Source organism: Mytilus edulis, chromosome 10, assembly GCF_963676685.1.
Source record: "Mytilus edulis chromosome 10, xbMytEdul2.2, whole genome shotgun sequence".
NCBI lineage: Eukaryota > Metazoa > Mollusca > Bivalvia > Mytilida > Mytilidae > Mytilus > Mytilus edulis.
The window spans coordinates 37,899,511-37,921,073 of NC_092353.1; the positions used below are offsets into that span (position 1 = coordinate 37,899,511).

Consider the following 21,563-nt stretch of genomic DNA (forward strand, 5'->3'; position numbering starts at 1 on the left):
GTTAGAGACATCTTTTAGCATAGAATCCGCAGGTCTTTTGTAGGTACGAACAGCCTTTTCACTCCTGTGACCTGTTCTATCCATTATCATCTGCTCACTGACTCTTGGTACAATCTAGTTGCAAGTGGTTTTTTCCCCGAGCGGTTATTAAAATTCCCTTTAGTTCTCCCTTTTGGCATATGTCTTCATGAGTGACCATAATCTATTAGCACCCAGTATGTGGTCAAACTTAACAGAACCATCTGATAAAACAGGTCTACGATAAAAAGGACTGCTAACAGAATTATCAATTTCATATATTGCATTCATATACATCTTATTCGAGTCAAGTATCTGACAATCCTTCTCTAAATATTTTCTGACAGATTTTGGTGCAATATAGCGATGGCGTAGCCCTCCATTATACGTTTTATTATCCTTACCCCGGAATTCAATATAGTTTCCGTTATCATCTTCTCCTAACTGTATTTGTGAAATTTAACGGTGCTCGTCACGACCACGTAGACCAAAATATTTACAGTTGTGGAAAAAAACAGTATGCAATAAACTTTCGGATGAATGATTACCAAACACAGACTTGTTTTCTTCCTGTTCAACTGAAATCGGATCTGCTTTTTTTTACGTTTATACCATACCCATCTGATGTTAGTTTTTCCATCTGTGCGTCAAGTATTTCTCTAAACCTCAGAAATTTGTCATCAGACTCGTTCATAAAGTTAAGATTAGAAACACCTTGTGACCGCATTCCTCTTAGAAGTCAAGTTACAAGAAGATAAAGTGTGTTCGCGGGATATTTCTCTCCATTCTTTTTTGGAACTTCTACAACAAATTTTCCTAAAATGCTGTTAATATCTTGAACAGACAAATCCTTCAGGTTTGGTATAATTAAACCACTACCAATTTTAGAATTCTTCCAGTCTTCATAGACATTATCTGTCCATTGTGTGGCTTTCTTTTTGTTTTTGTTCTCAGTATCTTCAATAAGTGTATGAATTTCATGGTCTGTCATTTCTGCAAACCTTGATTCGAATCCTTGTCCCTGTTCTCCAGGTTTTTCATCCTGAAATAAGATAATATCACATAATATAACATATGGTAGAGGCAAAATCCGGCAGTGGCAAATATCTCATGATATTCCGGATGATAACAATTAAACGATAAATCTAAACGGAAGTTTCCGCAAAAGATTATATCAAGGGTCCAAGTAGCGGATCCAGAACTTTTTATTAAAGGGGGAGGGCTGACTGACCTAAAAGGAGGGCAGTCCAGTCATGCTTCATTGATCCCCTACATAATTAACAAATATTTTCCCCACAAAAGGGGGACCCGGGACCCCTCCCTTGGGTCCGCCTATGAGTTCACACCTCAAACTATGCAATAATGGGTCTGCGCGTGGCAGATAATTCTAAAAAAAAACGTACCTTGACGGTTTTGGTCTTTCCGTTTTCAGAAGGAACATACAACCATAGATCTAAGTCTAGTCCTAAGTCAAATGAAACAGCTCAAGTGTCGATAAAATCTCCAGATGCATTCTCATCCATCACATTACTAGGAAACTCTCCAAAAAAGTCCTCTATATTTACATTTCTCAGTTCCATTTCATCCTCCAATGTTTCAAATACTTGTGATAAAATCATATCATCCTCCGATAATTCATGATGAAATCCATCCATTTCAGCTTCTTGTTGGGAAGATGTGATTTATGCGGGAAAATAGTTGACGTCATGTGTTAAAACAGTTATTGGCAAATCAAATCGGTATACATGTATACGTCGTTCGGGTTATTGAGTCATCTCGTGCTGTGCAAATTAAATGACATATACCGACTTGCTTGGTCAATAACTATAACATATGTAGATATTACAACACAAGTTTATGAAATTAGTATTCAAAATTTCACGTTTTTAGTGTCGTCGTGCATTCTATAAAAAAATCATAAATGATATCAGACACGCATGACGCGCGTATCGTCTACCTAATACTAGTTAGTTACATAGGGGACACTTACAGACAATTTCATGCGGTACAACTGCGTGGTCGTAATAGTACATGTCATCGCTATTTTGTGCATATTTCCTTTGATCTTTTTTGTGATAATTTTACATATCATGCTACTCGCTTGAGATGGAAAATTATCGCCAGAAACTAAGGAGGCACGTGGCGTTGAAAATGAAATTGACATGAACTGACAACGTCGTCATAGGTAAAATAGCGATGAACAGATTATCATTGGTCATCTCAACTTGATTGCTTTTCTCACGCTTTCGCCGTACCGGCTCAAGCGAGAAAAGCAATCTCGTTGAGATGATCGACGATAATCTATAATTTTTGTCTGATGAATGATTTATTCATATTGAAAGATGCTTGAAGAGTGGATGCTCTTTATTTCAATACGATTAACGTTTCGGTTTAATTGTAATTCCTATGTTTCTTCGGATTATACATAGATTGATAATTAGTTAGCTGAACATTGGTATTCTAGCTTTAACCATAGTAGGATAAATAAGTACATATCCATCCTTAATTAAAAGACAGAATTTCTTTTTCATTATTTATGAATAATCTGACATTCATAGTAAGTGATGTTTAAAGGGGTTATGAAAACTCACTATATCGAGATTCAGAATTAGCAAAATATTATTTCCAGCAATTCTCTTATAATATGAGACATATAGAGAAAAAAAACATAAGTTATATAATTTAGCATTCATTAACTACGTATATAATACTACAGTTGTAATGATATGGACGCTGAAACATATCTTAAATAGTTTCTGGGAAAAGGGAGTTAACTCAATTTAAACTATATGTCTTATACGTATAAAAAAATATAGAAGCTGAGGTATGATTGCCAATCAGACAACTCTCCACAAGAGACCAAATGACACAGAAATTACCAACTATAGGTCACCATACGGCCTTCAACAATGAGCTAAGCCCATATCGCATAGTCAGCTATAAAAGGCCCCGAAATGACAAATGTAAAAACAATTCAAACGAGAAAACTTACGGCCTAATTTATGTACAAAAATGAACGAAAATCAAATATGTAACACATCAACAAACGTCAACCACTGAATTACAGGCTCCTGACTTGGAACATGCATGTGTATGTTTAGGTTATGTCACATCTCATGACGCCTTTGATCACTTTCCTGATAGAGTGTTCATTCTCCGTTAAGATTATAATATTTTGGTTAAATATCTTTTTTAATGATTACCTCGGGAAGAAGGACGCTTACATCCGATTAAGCGTGTCTATGTTGCGTTCAAATAAGCATTCATGTTCATATTACACTAGTGATCACTATTTTTTCACTCGTCATGCAAGTAGTATTTGCCACTGGACATTAAAACAAAACCATCATCATAATCAATACCCCAAGGGTGACTGGGGAATAGAAATATGGTCACTTGGTCTTCTCCCGACCGGCAGTAAAACGCTTGCTGAAGTGGGGCGTCCGTTTGGCTGTGCGGGATGTATCAAGTTCGCAGTCACGTCCGTCGGAATGGGGACGTTAAATCCGATGTCTCGTGTAAAGAGAGTGCCACGCTCTTTGCACGTTAAGAACCCTTGCAACAACTCTTTGAGGGGTCCGTAGGTGGCCTGTTGCAAGACAAAATTTCTGTCCCTATCCAATATACCCTCATTTTCCAGTGGCAGTCCAAATTTCCCCGACCATCATCCCAGATGACCTCTGTTGTGACAAGACCTACCAATTGTATTTATTGTGAACTTGTTCTCTTCCTGAATATGCATGAAATATTTGCCACTGGACGTTAAGCAACCAACAATCAATCAATCAATCATCATAATCAACATAACTGGGTTTGAAGTTAATAGCATGTCTTTTTTTTAATAAAATCTCATTGTGACAAGTTCATAAGATCGAACATTTTGATATTCAAATAAGTTTTAATTCTTACTGAATTGATTTTCGTGATTTTATTTACACGTACTCATTAAATAAACTGATTGTAATATATTTCTATATAATATTTGCTGTTATTCAATTGTTTCTAGTATTATAATGGTTAGATTATTTTGCTCCCCTGGGATCCTCATATAGGGAATAAAATTCTTATTCTCAATTATTATTTGTCTTATTCTTATTCTTATTCATGTTTACCTAAATTGAAAGATCTCTAACCTGCGAGCGTTTTCTTTCAAAATTTAAGTTCTTTATAATATATGATTACAATTACTCATTCAACTGTTTCGTCTTGCAGTTAATTTCTATTGTACTTTGTTTTGATTAAGGATCTTTCCAATCCATGTCCATCACTTAATATTATATCTATGTAAGCTTGTCTGTATTTACGTCTAATAGGCTTATCACAAATGGAACAAAGGTGTGTCAGGTTTAACCAATGAAATCCTTTGTTTTCATGTTTAGACCAATAATATTATTTATTCCATTTAAAGCAATGTGAAGGTCGTGACTTTTACGGTAAACTCGCCAACTGTAAAAGTAAATACGGGCAGCATATTTGCATTAAATAAATCTAAACATGGACAATGGAATCAGTTCTAAGGTCGGTAATGGCCCGACCCCCGAGAAACGACAGAAGATTGAGAATGGAACGGGATCTGGGGTAAGCGTAATTAGTTTTTATAATTAATATCTGTATGGAAAGTTTTGGAAATGCAATTTGATAAGCATAATGATATTGAATGTCCTTCAATATGTGCCATGGTATAAACTATAGTCCTTTCAATATATTAAATAAGAAACTAATCGCAAAATTTGTAAATATATATGGATGACATACATTTTTTTTATTGATTTCACAAAGAGAAGACCCAAGGTTGTGATCGATTTCCTATAACCATATTAACAAATGCAATTTATATTTAAAATACTGACCCAATATTTTATCATAGATAAAGCGTCCTGACTTTGTAAACTATGTGGAACAGCCGTTTTTTGTTGGTGCACAGGACAAAACCATTATTTGGATTGCATAAGTCTCTTTTTTTTTTACCAATTTCGCCTTCAACAACGATTCATTATATTTTGACATGTTCTCCAGTATAAAATTCCCTTTTTGTTTATAAATGTGTCAGTTCATTCAGTTTAAGTGTTTGTATATAAATTGTATGTAATTTGTCATTTTACAGGTTTAATCATTTCCTTTAAACAAATCCGCGTTTATAAATAAGTATATTTACTTATTGAATTACAACGTTTGACCTAAAGTTTTACAATGAATCCCATGGTGTTCATAATGGTATGCTATTTTCTATTTTCTTAATGTAATACCCTCTTGAACATTTAAGAGTCAGCGGTCATCTCTTGTGGTCATTTCTCGGCACCCCAAAAAACGTTTCTCATACAAGGAAAGGGGAGAAACAGTGTGCTCATGAACAAATCCCGCTTATTTATAATCAACTTTTCCCTTTTCTCCCTTCTTGTTTTCAATTCAACCTTTTTAAGCCCTATATCCTGCATTATAAAAAAGGTGCCATTCCTATCATACAGATAAAAAGGGGGTTCAATTACCTACCAGGTAGTATATATGTATTGTTGTATTGATGTTTACAAATAACTGTGACGCTCTTGTGGGAAATAAGGATCCAATATATGCAGTTTCGAATAAAAAGAATAATCTATCTGAGGACACGAATGACACCCCCCTTTTTAATCTTGCCTATGATACTATAAAATAGAAGATGTGGTATGATTGCCAATGAGACCAAAAATTAACAACTATTAATATGTGAAAATACTTTTGGGGCTTAGATTAAAAGCATTAAATTAAACTAAAGGGGACGTTGCTGTTTTTAATTTTATAACCATTTACTCTAAAAATCCAACTAGTAAACATCTGTCTAATAAAAATATGCAGTTTTCAAATTTGCATCCTTTTCTTTTTATTTCTTTGACCTTTTTGGCATACTAATTGAATGGGGGTCGGCAGGTGTATACAACAGTGATGCAATTATAAAGGAAAATGATGAAATACAAGTAACTATACATTTCATTGTCGATCAAAAATGTCAACCGTATATAAACCGATGATTGAAGGTTTTCGGATATGGTATAAATGCATTCGAAATATACATGCAATACTAAAATTAGACGGACCCAGGCACAGCTGGCGAGTTTAGAGTTCTATCCATATTGGATATTAAGCGTTAATTTATTTTATTATAAATATGGAAGGATTTATGTTTTATTGTATTCAGGTCAGTTTAATGTTTTACACTAATGCCCTTGCTCAATATGTAGTGGATAAATAAACGTTTTTTGTAATCGCTATATAAGACCTTTTAATCGGCCTAATCTTTGTTTACATTTTATTTTTGATGAACGATTGCAATATTATTCAATTGAAATTGTCAATTCAGCTAAATAGCTTTGATAACATTGAACGTTAAATAACACAAATGTAAATTTCAGTCAGATAAAAATTTATTAAACGCAAATTATACTGAAAATTCGTATTTGCAATGCGCATAGGCACTGCACACATCCATCTAGAACATCAATATATTTAATATAATTCAAATTATTCTTGTGTAATGATGTGCGATTCGAGAATTAGAGTCAATTAATCGTCTATATAGTACAATTTCATACCCGAATGTGAAGTTTGTTAAAGGACAGACTAGCGTTGACAAAATTCTTTGGACACAAAATGCATCTTTACTATATATATTGCACCGAAAATAGGACATATCTAGTTGGAAACACAGACTGTTTTAAACACTAGCATTAGCAATATACAGACACATTTGCTCATCTTCTGAATTTGTCTTCGTGAATGGATACTTTACTATTTAAAGATGCTATTTGCAAAAATAGAAAGAGGGATTATTGTTTGTCTATTTGAACAGTGACTGTTGTATAATGAATCAATTTGTATGTATTATAATTATTCGTCTCAAGGCGATATATAATCTTCACAGCAATTTTCTGTAGAACATTATGATTTGTAATTATACGTCGCGACACTTTTTATTCATAACTTAACCTAGATCAGAAGAAGTTCAGACGGGTCATTTATTTGTAGTCCGAGATTGCTCTGACATCCCACGTCTGGCAAAATAGCCGTTGGACTTGTATCTGAGTTTTTTAAAATTACGATTTTTCAAGTTTTCTTGCATTTAAATTAGGGAATTAATTCAAAAGCGAATTGTAGATTTTTTTTATCAATTTTTTCCAGCTAGATATACAACCAGGGGAGTTATTTATTCGGTTGTCCATATAAATATACAATGTAGCCGTTTATAAGTCGTTTTGCAGCTGGATATACAGCCGCAGGGGGAGTTATTTAGTCGGATGTTCAGTTTTATAATATAGTGTTATTAACTGACTGTTTCTGTATTTTACACTCGTATAGATTCAAGGTTTGCTGTAAGGGGCCCATAGGGTCAAGGGTCAATACAGCTGAACGAGAATCTATACCAGTGCCAAAACAGAAACAGCCAGTTCATAACACTTATTAAATAATCCACCTTTTGCAATACAGACTTGTTCTGAATGTTGTATTACATACATCAAATGTGAATATAGGGCCAATATTTCCAATACGGACTGGCAATGAACCCTGAATTACATGCACAATATATGTTTACATGTAATTCAGGATTCATTGCCAGTCCGTATTGGAAATATTGGACCGGGCCAAAAAGCAATATAGATCACGTGATTTATATGACCAGGACGACGTCACCAGTATGACACATGCCGTTTTTGTAGTATTAGGACTGTTTTAATCGTATTATTTAATAAATATACGCGTTTATACTAAATTTAGTCCTGGTATCTATGATGAGTTTATTTACGACCACTGGGTCGATGCCACTGCTGGTAGAGATTTATTTCCCCGAGGGTATCACAAGCCCAGTAGTCAGCACTTTTTGTGCTGACATGAATTGTCATTGATATGGTTATATTTATAAATTTACTGTTTACAAAATTTTGAATTTTTTGAAATACTAAGGCTTTTCTACCTCAGGCATAGATTACCTTAGCTGTATTTGGCAAAACTTTTAGGAATTTTGGTCCTCAATGCTCTTCAACTTGTACTTTGTTTGGCCTTTTTAACTTTTTTGAATTCGAGCGTCACTGATGAGTCTTTTGTAGACGAAACGCGCGTCTGGCGTATACTAAATTTAGTCCTGGTATCTATGATGAGTTTATTTACAACCACTGGGTCGATGCCACTGCTGGTGGAGATTTATTTCCCCGAGGGTATCACAAGCCCAGTAGTCAGCACTTTTTGTGCTGACATGAATTGTCATTGATATGGTTATATTTATAAATTTACTGTTTACAAAATTTTGAATTTTTTGAAATACTAAGGCTTTTCTACCTCAGGCATAGATTACCTTAGCTGTATTTGGCAAAACTTTTAGGAATTTTGGTCCTCAATGCTCTTCAACTTGTACTTTGTTTGGCCTTTTTAACTTTTTTGGATTCGAGCGTCACTGATGAGTCTTTTGTAGACGAAACGCGCGTCTGGCGTATATACTAAATTTAGTCCTGGTATCTATGATGAGTTTTATATACATGTCTGCTCTATGGTTGGGTTGTTGTCGTTTTGACACATTCTCCATTTCCTTTCTCAATTTTATATACAATGTAGCTGTTTATTCGTTTTTCCAGCTGGATATACAGCCAGGTTTATTGAGTCGGTTGTCCAGATTTATATGTATAATGTAGCCATTTAATCGGTTTTCCAGCTATGTATACAATGAAGCTGTTTTGTTGGTTTTCGCACTTTAATAATAGGTTCCATTTATACTCGTGGACAGTAAATTTGTCGACTTCCCAACAAATATTGGAGTACCCCGTTCTACTTCGATTACATAAATGAAATATAAGCAAGTGTAATTTTTATATCATCAAAATAAATAACTGTAGCAAAAGTGGTCAAAATTGTCAAAATTATATCCTTGGTCAAATACCCCGTCTGCCAAAAAAACACCAACAAATATGAGTTAATCTCGGATAAAACTGCATTTAAAATTAACTTGTCAAAACCCCAATTTTTGAACGACCGTATCCGGAAATATACTAATATACTATAATACATGAATATAATTCATGAGAAAATATTCTTCATTCATAAATTTCTTTAATGTATATTTCATTCAAGCGGAAGCATACGCATGTTTACATATTTGGTTCAAGAGAAAACATATGTTCGCATATTATAAAGAAATGAAGAAGTATTTATAAATATGCGTCTGGATGATAAAACTAAACGCTCAGAAGAAACGACATGCATTTATAAATAAAGTTTAGGTTGAGAGAGATTTTAATACGTGGCAACATGTCTACTTATAAATTAAATACCAAGTATACTTGTTATATACTACACTCATTTTATGCAGAAATCGTTCCTATGGTAAATTTCCTCTGTACTGAGAAACGCGGAAGGGTATAATCATGCATACACTGTGCTAAAATAATCTTTTTGACACGTATCCCTTATATCTCAATACTATATAATGAAGAAAACTAAAAACCCATATATTAGCTGAGCTGAACTAGAGAACACAAAAGTGGTGTAAAGCTTAAATTAGTATAGGACCACAACACAGCTGTTTTAAGCTTATATGTGTATCCACATTTAGGACAATACCGTTAAGTCATACTTGAATATGGAAGGATTCATGTTTTATTGTATTCAGGTCAGTTTACGGTTTTACAATATACTATACCTTATATACATTAACATTACACATTTTTTTGTAACTAGTACACATTTTTGTCTAGGGGCCTGCTGAAGAACGCCTCCGGGTGTGTAATTTTCTCGCTGTATTGAAGACCCATTGGTGGCTTTCGGTTCTTATCCGCTCTTTGGTCGGGTCGTTGTCTCATTGACACATTCCCCATTTCCATCCCCACATTTATTCAATATGAAAAGGACAACAAATCCAACAACACAAGACATGTAGTCATTTGAAAATTAATGAAAAAGTTTAACAAATTAACGAGGTCCTTCTAAACAACTTGACCCCTTTACCGTTCAATCTTTTACATGATTGTGCTGACGAAGTAAGGTTACTAAGTCAGATTAACGTAACCATGAAGTTCATGTACATACTTAGCAGCCTTCGTTACATTTTTTACATTATCTTTCTAGAGAACAAGGTGATTACTCCCAATCATTCAAAAATGTTAACGAAGCAGATTCATTGGTAATTCGAGTAACAAGTCATTGATGAAAAGGTCTCAAGCGAGAGTGAATACAATTATTCTGTGTCAGAAACCTATTATGTGTCAAATATTTATTAATAATTATAATCAAAATTCAGACCTGTATCAAGCGCGAATATTGTGTCCATTTTTGCCCAAACTTTTCAGGGTTGGACCTCTGTGGTCGTATCCAGCTGCGCTCGGCGAAGCAATTTATTTTTGTATAAAATGTCTGCTATCTGCAGTCAAAAACATGCAATATTGCAATTGTCACTAATAAATAATGAATCGAACCAATTTTTCGCCTGTAAGGGTTATTTTAAAATTTGAAATAAAAATCTTTGACACACTACGTTGAGCTCTCAAAGGGCTCATTTTTACCAAATTACCATAGACAACACTATACTAAACGTGGAACAAACAGTGGCAGATCCATAACTTTTTGTAGATGGGGGGGCACTGACCGTCCTAAGGGGGCCCACACCAGTCATGCTTCAGTGATTCCGTATATAATCAACCATATTTTTTTTTCAACAGAAAGAGGCCCTATGGCCTCCGGGATCCGCCTATGACAAAATACAACGAAACTTTCGCAAGAGGCATCAAAAGAGAATTCTACATCAAAGTCCTCGTTCAAAATCAATTATGATAGTAAAATAACTTTCAAATTACCAAGAACAAGTGTAAGATGTTCCCCAAAAATACAATTCATCGATAACTTTTTTTTTTATGTTAAACAAAAGTTCTAGCTTTCTTTACAGTGCCTTCACTTTTTAGCCTACCGATAAACAATTCAGAGACATTGACAAGCGTAAGTTTATTGTTTATGTCTAAATAGTAAACCCAAAATAAATAATTAGGTCATAGGATTTAAAGTTAGTTAACACAAATTATATTATTCAATTCTCGGTAAATGTTTGTTTTTCTTTGGTGAACAAATAAATATTTATATACTACATTGATTGTTCTCTATTAGACCATTGCTACCAATTGTATATACATGTAGACCTATTACCTGACTACTTGGACAGAAACGTGAGAAGACGACTTCAAGATAACCTGATCTACATAGATATTATGAATTTCTATAGATAAGTGTGCAGTGAACATGTTATTCTGTGAGAGACATGCATGAATAAAAACTTTAAAAAAAAATGAGTATTCATAACAATGCACATTTCGGTTTATTACAGCATTCATCAGTGCAGTATCACGGGTATCTAGACGAAAAACAGGATTACGATGGTAGCTTTAGTTTAATTTTTACATTGCCAGAGAAAGTCGGGGCACTTTGTGGAGCATTGCGAATATTCGAGGCAAGTAGATTAAGTAAAAAGTATATATTCAAAATAAATACTCCTAAAAATAACTACAAAATACATGTATCACATAAATACGTATAAGAAGAGACATATACAAATAAACGAAAACCTTGGATACTAAACAAGTAGCATTCATAAGAAATACCCTATCGAAGCAGGGAAAAGAAAAATAAGTTGGTAATGACCGACAGATAAAACTTTAAAAAAAAAGTCAAAACAATACACTTCACAGTGCATTAAATATTATGTATATACTTTTAGTTTCCTTCTTATTTCATTGTAACCTGATTAATGTTCGAATATAATTATTTCAGAAACACCGTGTAAACTTACATCATATAGAATCTCGTCCCTCCAAACAAGACAAGGCATTGTATGCGTTCTTCGTATCATGTGACAACAAAACAGGAGGACTAAAAGAAGCCATACAAGAACTTAAGGAGAAATCTACAACATTTAGTATATTATCCAGAGATTCGGATAAAGATGCTAGTAAGACTTTAGTATTATCTTTTTTTTTCAAACAAGTCTTGCATAAGAGTATCAACAAATTTTTAAAATCGTTTCTACCGAAACTTTGCAAACGTAGAGCGCTTTTATTCGCTGTTTTGAAGGAATATGCAAAGCTCTTCTGCTTTGTAGAGGCTATAATTAACTGTCTGATTATTCTGTCACTTTGTGTTGTTCACAATTCTCAATTTATAACCATTATATAGTTCTGTTTAAAACCAATATACAGGTGCTTTTTAAAAACGGAATTTGTTGTATATACTTTTGAGCCAAGGCTTGAAATTCGCGCTTTCTCTATAAGTGTCAGCATATACATTGTCTGGTTTTATTTGCCATCTTACATACCCAATAAACATTATTTTGTTTACCATAGTTCCATGGTTTCCACGAAAGATAGTTGAGCTGGATCGTTTTGCTAACCAGATTTTAAGCTACGGATCAGAATTGGATTCAGATCACCCTGTAAGTTTAGAAATATAATATTTGTGCTATCTCTTTAAAAGTTTGATATATTTTGATAATAGGTTATTGAAACAATTTCATTTGTACTATACATCGATTTCTACCACATAAATTAGCGTACGTAATATACGTACAATATAGTAGTATACACAGCACAAGTTACGGTTGTGGTAATTTTTCATTCTTTCAAAGACTGTACAGAGTGAGTATATTTTCCTGGAAAGAGTGAGTATATTTTCATGGTGCCATGACATTGGATACTCACTTTTACACACATATGTATATATTTTATATATGTCAAGTAATGTTAATAACAAATTAAAAACTATACGATTCACAAAAAAATAAACTTAATCTTCACGAATTTGCAATCTAATTAAAAACCGATCTCGTCGCTCGATCCCGTTTTCTGATATGTCGCGTGGCATATCAGAAAACGGGAGCGACGAGAGATCGGTTTTTAATAAGATTGACGAATTTGAAGCGTATATTTAACGTCGAAAGTTCTTCCTTTGTCTCTCCTTTTGTCTTTGGTTCCTTTCTTTTCAATGATTTACATTTTCCGCAATGGAATTATTACTTTGATGAAATTATTATTTTCTTAACAGGGGTTTACTGACAAAATATACAGAGCAAGACGAAAAGAGTTCGCAGACATAGCATTTAATTACAAACAGTAAGAGAACTTTGTCAATGGTTATGCATGAATAAGCTGTTTATGTTATTCAATTAATAATCAAAAAGTAGATGGAACATATATTTACTTCGGCTTTGTGGTTGAAAAAATTCGGCATATTAACCGTTGTTCCACTGTAACAAATGCACAGTTTTGTAAAACCAGGTGCTTTTTTTAGCAAATTTGCATATATACAAATGCATTTTAAAGATCACTTTTTCGTTAATACATCTTAGATGAACAAATAAAAAGTAACTACTTTTAACTATTGGCAAGAATGATTATTCTTCGTTTATAACTTACCAACTTCAGTTTTATAAAGCAAAGTAAAATAGGTAAATTTTCTTTCAGTGGTCAAGAAATACCAAGGGTTACCTACACGCCAGCCGAAATAAAAACATGGTATGTATGTATCGGTAGAATTTGTTTTTAATTGCAGTGTGGGCTTTTTAAATACTTTGTTTGTAAGATCTGACCACACAAAATGGCTATCTGCATTAGGCTGTGGAGATCGCATATTTCGTATATTTGACAGGGGACGATTCCTTGATTTAACAATAATTATTGCCGTTTTAAATTATATTTGCAACATCAAAACAATCACGTCTAAGTCATTATACAATATATCAAACACACTACGCATGCATCGGCATATATGCACTTTGTTCCAGGACACAATTTTCAAACCCAGATTTTGTCACAGGCAACAAGTGTTTGCAAAACAGACATGCACACACATACGTGATCTAACATTTGTCTTTGCCAATTCTCGACGTTTCTGCAGGGAATATTGTTACTTGCTTGTTGTCTACAGTATCGTTTTCGGTATTTAAGATCAGTCTTCTTAAAGCTCACAAAGAATAAACCTATGTTTGGTGCTATTGATTAAGACCTCTGTTTGACTTTGGCAGCCATTCAATCATATTCAGATTCTGTTGCGTCAGCTTAAAGATTACACGACAAAGTCCCTTATTTTTGTTAATTTTATTAATATTGTAACATTCAAGAAAACATAAAAATTATCATTTCTGTGACATGTCTTATTTTGTTTGTAGGGGAACAATCTTCAGAGAATTAACAAAGTTATACCCAACACACGCTTGTCGTGAATTCAACCACATCTTTCCCCTGTTGTGTGATAATTGTGGTTTTAAAGAGGACAACTTACCACAATTACAAGATATTTCAAACTTTTTACAAGGTAATTACCTTTAACAAGGATATTTACTGTAGAAACATGGTTGAAAAAGAAGATTGATTATTGAACATCAAAGACATCTTCGATCAAAAATAATGAGAACATCTGTTACCGAGAGCAGAGAACCAGACACCAATAGTGTTATATTAGTTCACAGTGCTAAGGGTGTCAATATAAAGCTTATTTACAGCTGATTTACAACATTTAAACACAATGTATTGTAAAAAAAAAAAGCCGCTTTCTTTAATCTGCCTTCATCAGAAACGCTGAAACTTAAACACCTGACTGTCAACGATGTAGAAGACTAAAACACGTGCAGAGCGTGCGTGAAGACTAAAGAGAACAAAAGTTACATAAGTTGCTGAATAGTATTTGGATATATCAACGGCGAATTTTGGAAGTTTGTTAAAAATCATGTTAGTATCGAAACACAAACTACGAAGTTGATGATGCACTCGGGAATTAACAGTCCACTAGTAGTGGTACTAACGTAAGAAGACAATTATTACAAATATTTACACATCAGTTTTATTCATACAAACCTTCATATGAAGACATTAGGTTTTCACGCACAATGGCGAGGTTGATACATGCATACATACAATAGCACATGCTCATTTTAAAAAGCAACATGACGTTAACATTTCTATAAAAGTATTAAAGAAACTTTTACTGAGATGGAAAATGTATGTTCAAATCATTTATCGCTACATGTATGACTTATCTTGATAATAATTCTAATATGTAACCCTATGCATGTACAGAATGGTCAAAACAACAAAAGAATCAAAAACTAGTATTTCTCAAAGTTTGTTCAATGAACATTTTTTAACTTTAGACTGCACAGGGTTCAGATTACGGCCTGTTGCTGGATTACTCTCGTCACGTGATTTCCTAGCTGGTCTAGCGTTCCGAGTATTTCATTCTACACAATACATTAGACATGGATCAAAACCAATGTACACCCCAGAACCGTGAGTAGCTAGTATTTAAGATATTTGATTTTGCTTTATTGCATAGACATATGTCATATGCTTTCTTAAGACTTCACCTGCAATAGTCTCTCAAAGCGATAGCTTTATTAACAAACAACTTTGACAGTAATGCAGTTCTTTTCACTTAGTATCGAATAAATTGAGAGATCTTCACACAGTGTTGAATCTTAATTTTCTTCAAATAACAATTTTCATTTTCTGTCTGTTTGTTTGTAAACAACACATTGTTTTCGTTTTAAAATAGACTAATTATGGTATTACATTACAATTAACACACTTTACCTTGACATATTTGGTGTATTATTGGACATAACTTTTTATGGAGAATTGTGCAAAAAATAGTCATATTAACCTTGTTATTTTATATGACTAACTAACCTTTAATTGTTAACATTGTTGACCGACATACGTTTTTTGTCACATGTCCTTTTGTATGTGCCTGTACCAAGTTAGAAATATTTCATTGATTGGTTGTCGTTTGATGCTGTATATCATTTTGTTTTTTGTTCATTGTCATTGTTTTGTACATAAATCAGACTGTAAGTTTTCTCGTTTGAATTGTTTTACATTTGACATTTCGGGGCCGTTTATACCTAACTATACAGTATGGTTTTTTCACATCGTTGAAGACCGTATGGTGATATATAGCTATAGCTATAAATAGCTATTAACCTCTACCGGTATGTCAATTGTGGAGAGTTGTCTATTTGACAGTTACCACATCTTCTTAATGTTTATATTTTTATTTTCATAGAGATATATGCCATGAAGTACTTGGACATGTGCCTTTATTTGCTGATCCCTCATTTGCACAGTTCTCACAAGAAATTGGATTGGCAAGTCTTGGTGCACCAGATGAATACATTCAAAAATTGGCTACGGTTAGTTACAAAACACATGATTTTCTTTTACGTTTTGCTTTTTATAGATGCAAACAATATTTTCAACGTTTGTATTATGGGCAAAGGTTGGTTTGACAAGACGATGCTATAATGCATGTACACAGCTTCAATACCCGTATATTCATTCAGTATAGAGCTTATTCGTACATTATAGAGCTGAGAGAATGAGAAACTTTCATTTCTTAAAATATAAGATCGTTAATCATTTACCATGTTTACGTTAGGGTAAAACGCATTTGTGGTCAAGCTCCATCCACTCATTATATAAAATTTTAACTTTTTACTTTTGATTATGACATGCTTCTATGGAAACGATAGCCATTAACAATTAACTAATTTGGGTGCCTCCACTTCTTCTTAACCACTTTCATTTTTTAATAGCCCTTAGTTTCGTGCATATTAATTTAATATCAAATAAATACCACTGCAACGCATTTATAAATATTTGTATTTTCACTTCAGTGTTACTGGTTTACGGTTGAGTTTGGATTATGCCGACAAAATGGTGAAATAAAAGCTTATGGTGCTGGACTGTTGTCTTCGTTTGGTGAATTACAGGTAAGTTAAATGAATTAAAAGTATTTTTGTTGACATTGTTAGAATATGGTTGTAAGAAATATTACATCTCACAATCCAACTTATTCAATCAGTACTTAATTTCTTAATTGCATACAAATAAAAATAAAGAAACATAAATTTGACAATTTCTCTGTCTGTAGATGGTACTCGACATTATAAACTATCAAGATTAATCCTTTATTTTTCTGGAGAACATACTACTCCTGAAGGGGTTCTATAAAAACTAGAACCGAAAAATACCAGCATAGGGCGTCATGCTTATCTATATACATAAAATATTATGTTCCTTGTACTTATTTTAGTATTGTGTTAGTGACAAGCCTGAAACAAGACCATTTGAACCATCAAAGACAGCTGAACAACAATATCCTATTACAGAGTTCCAACCAATCTATTATGTAGCTGATAGCTTTGATTCGGCTAAGGATAAAATGAGGTAATATCAGGAATAACATATAGAAGTGAATATGTATTTATATATATATATCGAACCATTAATGTTTATTAATGTCAACATTCAACATCAAAAGTCAAAATGTAAAATAAATTAGAATAAATAGTTGTCAGTGAGCAATTTTGTACTCTGATTCAAATCATCTTATCTTAAACTATATTTTTTTCTATGAGAACAGTTCTTTAGATACAATTGAAAATTGGTACTGATCATCTGCGTGTAGAACTTTATATAGATAAAAACGTGAGGTCTACATGTAAAACATATTTGCAATGATTGGAGTGTATTAACAATTTTTAATCATTTTCACTTTAGAGACTCTTCAAAGTGTGCATTTAATAAACATTGTCTGTCTTTCAGGGCATTTGCATCGACCATTCCCAGGCCTTTCAGTGTCAGATACAACCCTTACACACTCTGTGTTGAGGTTATTGACAGCAAAGATCAGATAATTAATCTTACAAAGACAATCAAAGGTAATTTGTTACACAATTATAATTGTAAATAGTAAAAAGAAAAAAAAAGTCAGTATATATGTTACATTATTTAAAAGAATTCTGAAACAAATTCATATCAAAAGTATTACCATGGTCCACACTAACGAAGCACAAACTTTAGTTTTATTTGAATAAAAATCGACAATTTAGTATGTATGTCTAACAGTTTTTGCAGTTTATGATATTGAATCCGTAAAAAATTTCCTTGGAAATGTCAAGATATAGAAATTCCTTCATAATATAAGTTCGAAGTGGAAGAAATATTCTGCAATATTGTTTCCATTGAATAAAAATTACAGTACTTGTTTTTTTAAGGGAAAACGGTATACACAATAACTGGAATAACCAATTTAATATGCATTATACATTTAATTCGTTCTCTTTTTCTACAGGCGATTTATCACTGTTGGAGGATGCTTTGGCAAAGTTGGGAAATAACAAGAAAGCATAATTATCGTATCATTTGGCAGTAAACATCTGACTGCAGATCATACACATGACAAGAACTTGATCTATGTTGGACTTTTGTGTATGCATTGTTGACAAAATGTAAACCTGTATATTGTATAAGGAGACTTAGTTTTCTCCTTATACAATATACAGGTTTACATTGTTCATATATGTTTTTTTAATATATGTTACTTTGTTGATTTTGTTTTATTTTAATTTTTACACAAAACGAGAATTTTAACGGTTATTTATGCATTTAACGTTTAATTATTTGATATAATGTTACATTTAAACATTGTATATATTTGTGCTTTTTGGTAATGATAGAAATTGATATTTTTAGAAGATTTGAATTCTTGTAGTTATTGTATTTGTGTATGGATTTATATCAACACAACAATGATAAATCTGCTGTTCCTCACTCGCCGGGATTCGAACTCATGTATATATAACATGTATATAATACATAGAAATTTTATTCAAAAGTTTCGATTAGCAAAGAAATTTCGCTCTGAAAAATTGTTCTTTAAAAAATGAAAGATTAAATGTGTGAAATATGTCGAAGTTGTGCTTTATTTTAGTCATTGCAATACAATTAAATGATGACAGTATTAATTCAATATAATGATTTTGTTAACAACATTGTTATCTTAAAATGTGAAGGTTTGTATCAAAAACTCAATAGGGCATATTGTATTGCACAGAGATTATATGATTATAGAAGGTGGGTGTTAGGGCATACGGAATTCAGGATTTGCTTTCGAAATACAAAACTGGGTTGAAGAATTCTTACATTTTAATATTTTTAATTGTTTACACATTATACAGGTTATATTATACATAATTTAAATGATAAACACTTTGGATACTGGTATCTAGTCATTTTTTTAATTTCATAACATATTTTACTGTTATATTTTGATACATATATGTTGGGTTTTTTAACTGCCAAAATTTCATAAGTTTATCCTTGCTAATTGGCATCGAGAAAGATACTTTAAATACTGACAACATAAATTGCAGAATTTAAATAACTTAGGGTTTAGCTACAAGAGCTTATCATTGTTAGCTTCAAAAGAAAGATCACCAAGTTAACGAGAAACATTTTTGAAAGTATGCTTGTATTTTTGATGTAAAAATTGTCCTAAAACCACAGATGTTATTAGAAATTGTTATTTTATTCATGTTTGACGTGTTATTTGTTGACAATAAACAGGTGATATATGTGATGTGTTCATGTCTCCATGTCCATGTATGACAAGAAATTAATTACTTATGTGACACCATATGTATTGTTTGTCTGTAATACATCACTGTATTTTAAATAGGTCAGGTATTCACAGTACAATAACGCTAACTAAAAAATCATGTGTAATTTGACTGTGTAGATTACCTTGTGCAAATTCAAAATTTATTCAAAATTGTATTTAATTATTTTTAATTTACCCAATATTCTACAATATAAATGCAAATACTTTTCAATAAAAACTATAATGTATTTTGTGGCATAAAGTTAAATCATAACCAGATGCTCCGCAGGGCGTAGCTTTATACGACCGCAGAGGTTGAACCCTGAACGGTTGGGGCAAGTACGGACACAACATTCAAGCTGGATTCAGCTCTAAATTTGGATTGTGATTAAATAGTTGACACAGCATAGGTTTCTGACACAGAATGAATGTGTTCTAATGAACTTAAAATTTTTGTTTTCTCTTAGAGCAATTCACTATGCGGTTGAATAGTAATCCTCTCAAAAAAATGTTTGAAGAAATTTTCTTTTTTATTTATGAAATTTCAAATGAGAAAAATTGAACCCAATTTTTTTAATCACATCCCCCTTTCCCTTATTCCAAAACTAATCTCAATTAAAATTTCTAATGGAGTTTGCAACAATAACTACTCATCTAAATACATCATAAAATATTAAGATGTAAAAAAACTGCTTGTTATCACTGAATGGTAAAGATTATTTTAATTTATCAGTTGGTAGTAAAAAGTGAATATACATTGTATATTGTATATAACAAAGATTTAAGTTGATTCTGGACAAAGAAAGATAACTCCAATTAAAAAAAAATCTTGCTATTGCACAATATTTTGCAATTAGATATTTCTTGCTTACTATTCTGGACAAAGAAAGATAACTCTAATTAAAAAAATTTTTGCTATTTCACAATATTGTGCAATTAGATATTTCTTGCCATTGCGCAATACTGTGCAATTGAAAAGACTTGCTATTGCACAATACTTAATATAATAATTTTAGATCCTGATTTGGACCAACTTGAAAACTGGGCCCATAATAAAAAATCTAAGTACATTTTTGGATTCAGCATATCAAAGAACCCCAAGATTTCAATTTTTGTTGAAATCAGACTAAGTTTAGTTTTGGACCCTTTGGACTTTAGTGTAGACCAATTTGAAAACAGGACCAAAAATGAAGAATCTACATACACAGTTAGATTTGGTATATCAAAGAACCCCATTTATTCAATTTTTGATGAAATCAAACAAAGTTTAATTTTGGACCCCGATTTGGACCAACTTGAAAACTGGGCCAATAATCAAGAATCTAAGTACATTTTTAGATTCAGCATATCAAAGAACCTAACTGATTCATTTTTTGTCAAAATCAAACTAAGTTTAATTTTGGACCCTTTTGACCTTAATGTAGACCAATTTGAAAACGGGACCAAAAGTTAAAAATCTACATACACAGTCATGACAGTTAGATTCGGCATATCAAAGAACCCCAATTATTCAATTTTGATGAAATCAAACAAAGTTTAATTTTGGACCCTTTGGGCCCCTTATTCTGTTGGGACCAAAACTCCCCAAATCAATACCAACCTTCCTTTTATGGTCATAAACCTTGTGTTTAAATTTCATAGATTTCTATTTACTTATACTAACGTTATGGTGCGAAAACCAAGAAAAATGCTTATTTGGGTCCCTTTTTGGCCCTTAATTCCTAAACTGTTGGGACCTAAACTCCCAAAATCAATACCAACCTTCCTTTTGTAGTCATTAACATTGTGTTTAAATTTCATTGATTTCTATTTACTTAAACTAAAGTTATTGTGCGAAAACCAAGAATAATGCTTATTTGGGCCCTTTTTTGGCCCCTAATTCCTAAACTGTTGAAACCTAAACTCCCAAAATCAATCCCAACCGTTCTTTTGTGGTCATAAACCTTGTGTCAAAATTTCATAGATTTCTATTAACTTAAACTAAAGTTATAGTGCGAAAACCAAGAAAATGCTTATTTGGGCCCTTTTTGGCCCCTAATTCCTAAATTGTTGGGACCAAAACTCCCAAAATCAATACCAACCTTCCTTTTGTGGTCATAAACCTTGTGTTAAAA

General features: G+C 32.6%; 2 protein-coding genes across 6 annotated transcripts; one reads left to right on the forward strand and one right to left on the reverse strand.

The window, feature by feature from the left end:
- Positions 1 to 757: 757 nt before the first annotated feature.
- LOC139492751 (uncharacterized) lies at positions 758 to 1,673 on the reverse strand. The gene is made up of 2 exons (XM_071280902.1): positions 1,584 to 1,673; positions 758 to 1,060 (listed from the first exon to the last, which is right to left on the reverse strand). The coding sequence occupies exons 1-2, from the start codon at positions 1,671 to 1,673 to the stop codon at positions 758 to 760; spliced, it is 393 nt and encodes a 130-aa protein (XP_071137003.1).
- A 2,740-nt stretch (positions 1,674 to 4,413) lies between these two features.
- On the forward strand, positions 4,414 to 19,425 carry LOC139491088 (protein henna-like). 5 transcript variants are annotated; one of them, XR_011656461.1, is made up of 14 exons: positions 4,414 to 4,596; positions 11,348 to 11,470; positions 11,791 to 11,968; positions 12,360 to 12,448; positions 13,057 to 13,124; positions 13,476 to 13,526; positions 14,180 to 14,325; positions 15,161 to 15,296; positions 16,072 to 16,198; positions 16,682 to 16,777; positions 17,101 to 17,234; positions 17,613 to 17,728; positions 18,142 to 18,287; positions 18,353 to 19,425. XR_011656461.1 is itself a non-coding variant. In XM_071278397.1 (13 exons), the coding sequence occupies exons 1-13, from the start codon at positions 4,513 to 4,515 to the stop codon at positions 18,198 to 18,200; spliced, it is 1,407 nt and encodes a 468-aa protein (XP_071134498.1). In that variant the 5' UTR covers positions 4,414 to 4,512; the 3' UTR covers positions 18,201 to 18,297. The 5 variants fall into 5 exon arrangements, 3 of the variants coding, with proteins under 3 accessions (XP_071134498.1, XP_071134499.1, XP_071134500.1); XR_011656462.1 differs by lacking the exon at positions 4,414 to 4,596 and adding an exon at positions 5,968 to 6,190; XM_071278397.1 differs by lacking the exon at positions 18,353 to 19,425 and having other exon boundaries at positions 18,142 to 18,297.
- The last annotated feature ends 2,138 nt before the right edge of the window (positions 19,426 to 21,563 follow it).

Excerpts from the sequence above, each read along its gene's own strand:
- LOC139492751 (XM_071280902.1), bottom strand. The coding sequence starts at position 1,673 with ATGGATGGATTTCATCATGAATTATCGGAGGATGATATGATTTTATCA. Across the intron at positions 1,061-1,583 it reads ATGAAATGGAACTGAGAAAT|GATGAAAAACCTGGAGAACA; the intron begins GTAAATATAGAG and ends ATCTTATTTCAG.
- LOC139491088 (XM_071278397.1), top strand. The coding sequence starts at position 4,513 with ATGGACAATGGAATCAGTTCTAAGGTCGGTAATGGCCCGACCCCCGAG. Across the intron at positions 13,125-13,475 it reads ATAGCATTTAATTACAAACA|TGGTCAAGAAATACCAAGGG; the intron begins GTAAGAGAACTT and ends ATTTTCTTTCAG. Across the intron at positions 14,326-15,160 it reads TATTTCAAACTTTTTACAAG|ACTGCACAGGGTTCAGATTA; the intron begins GTAATTACCTTT and ends TTTTAACTTTAG.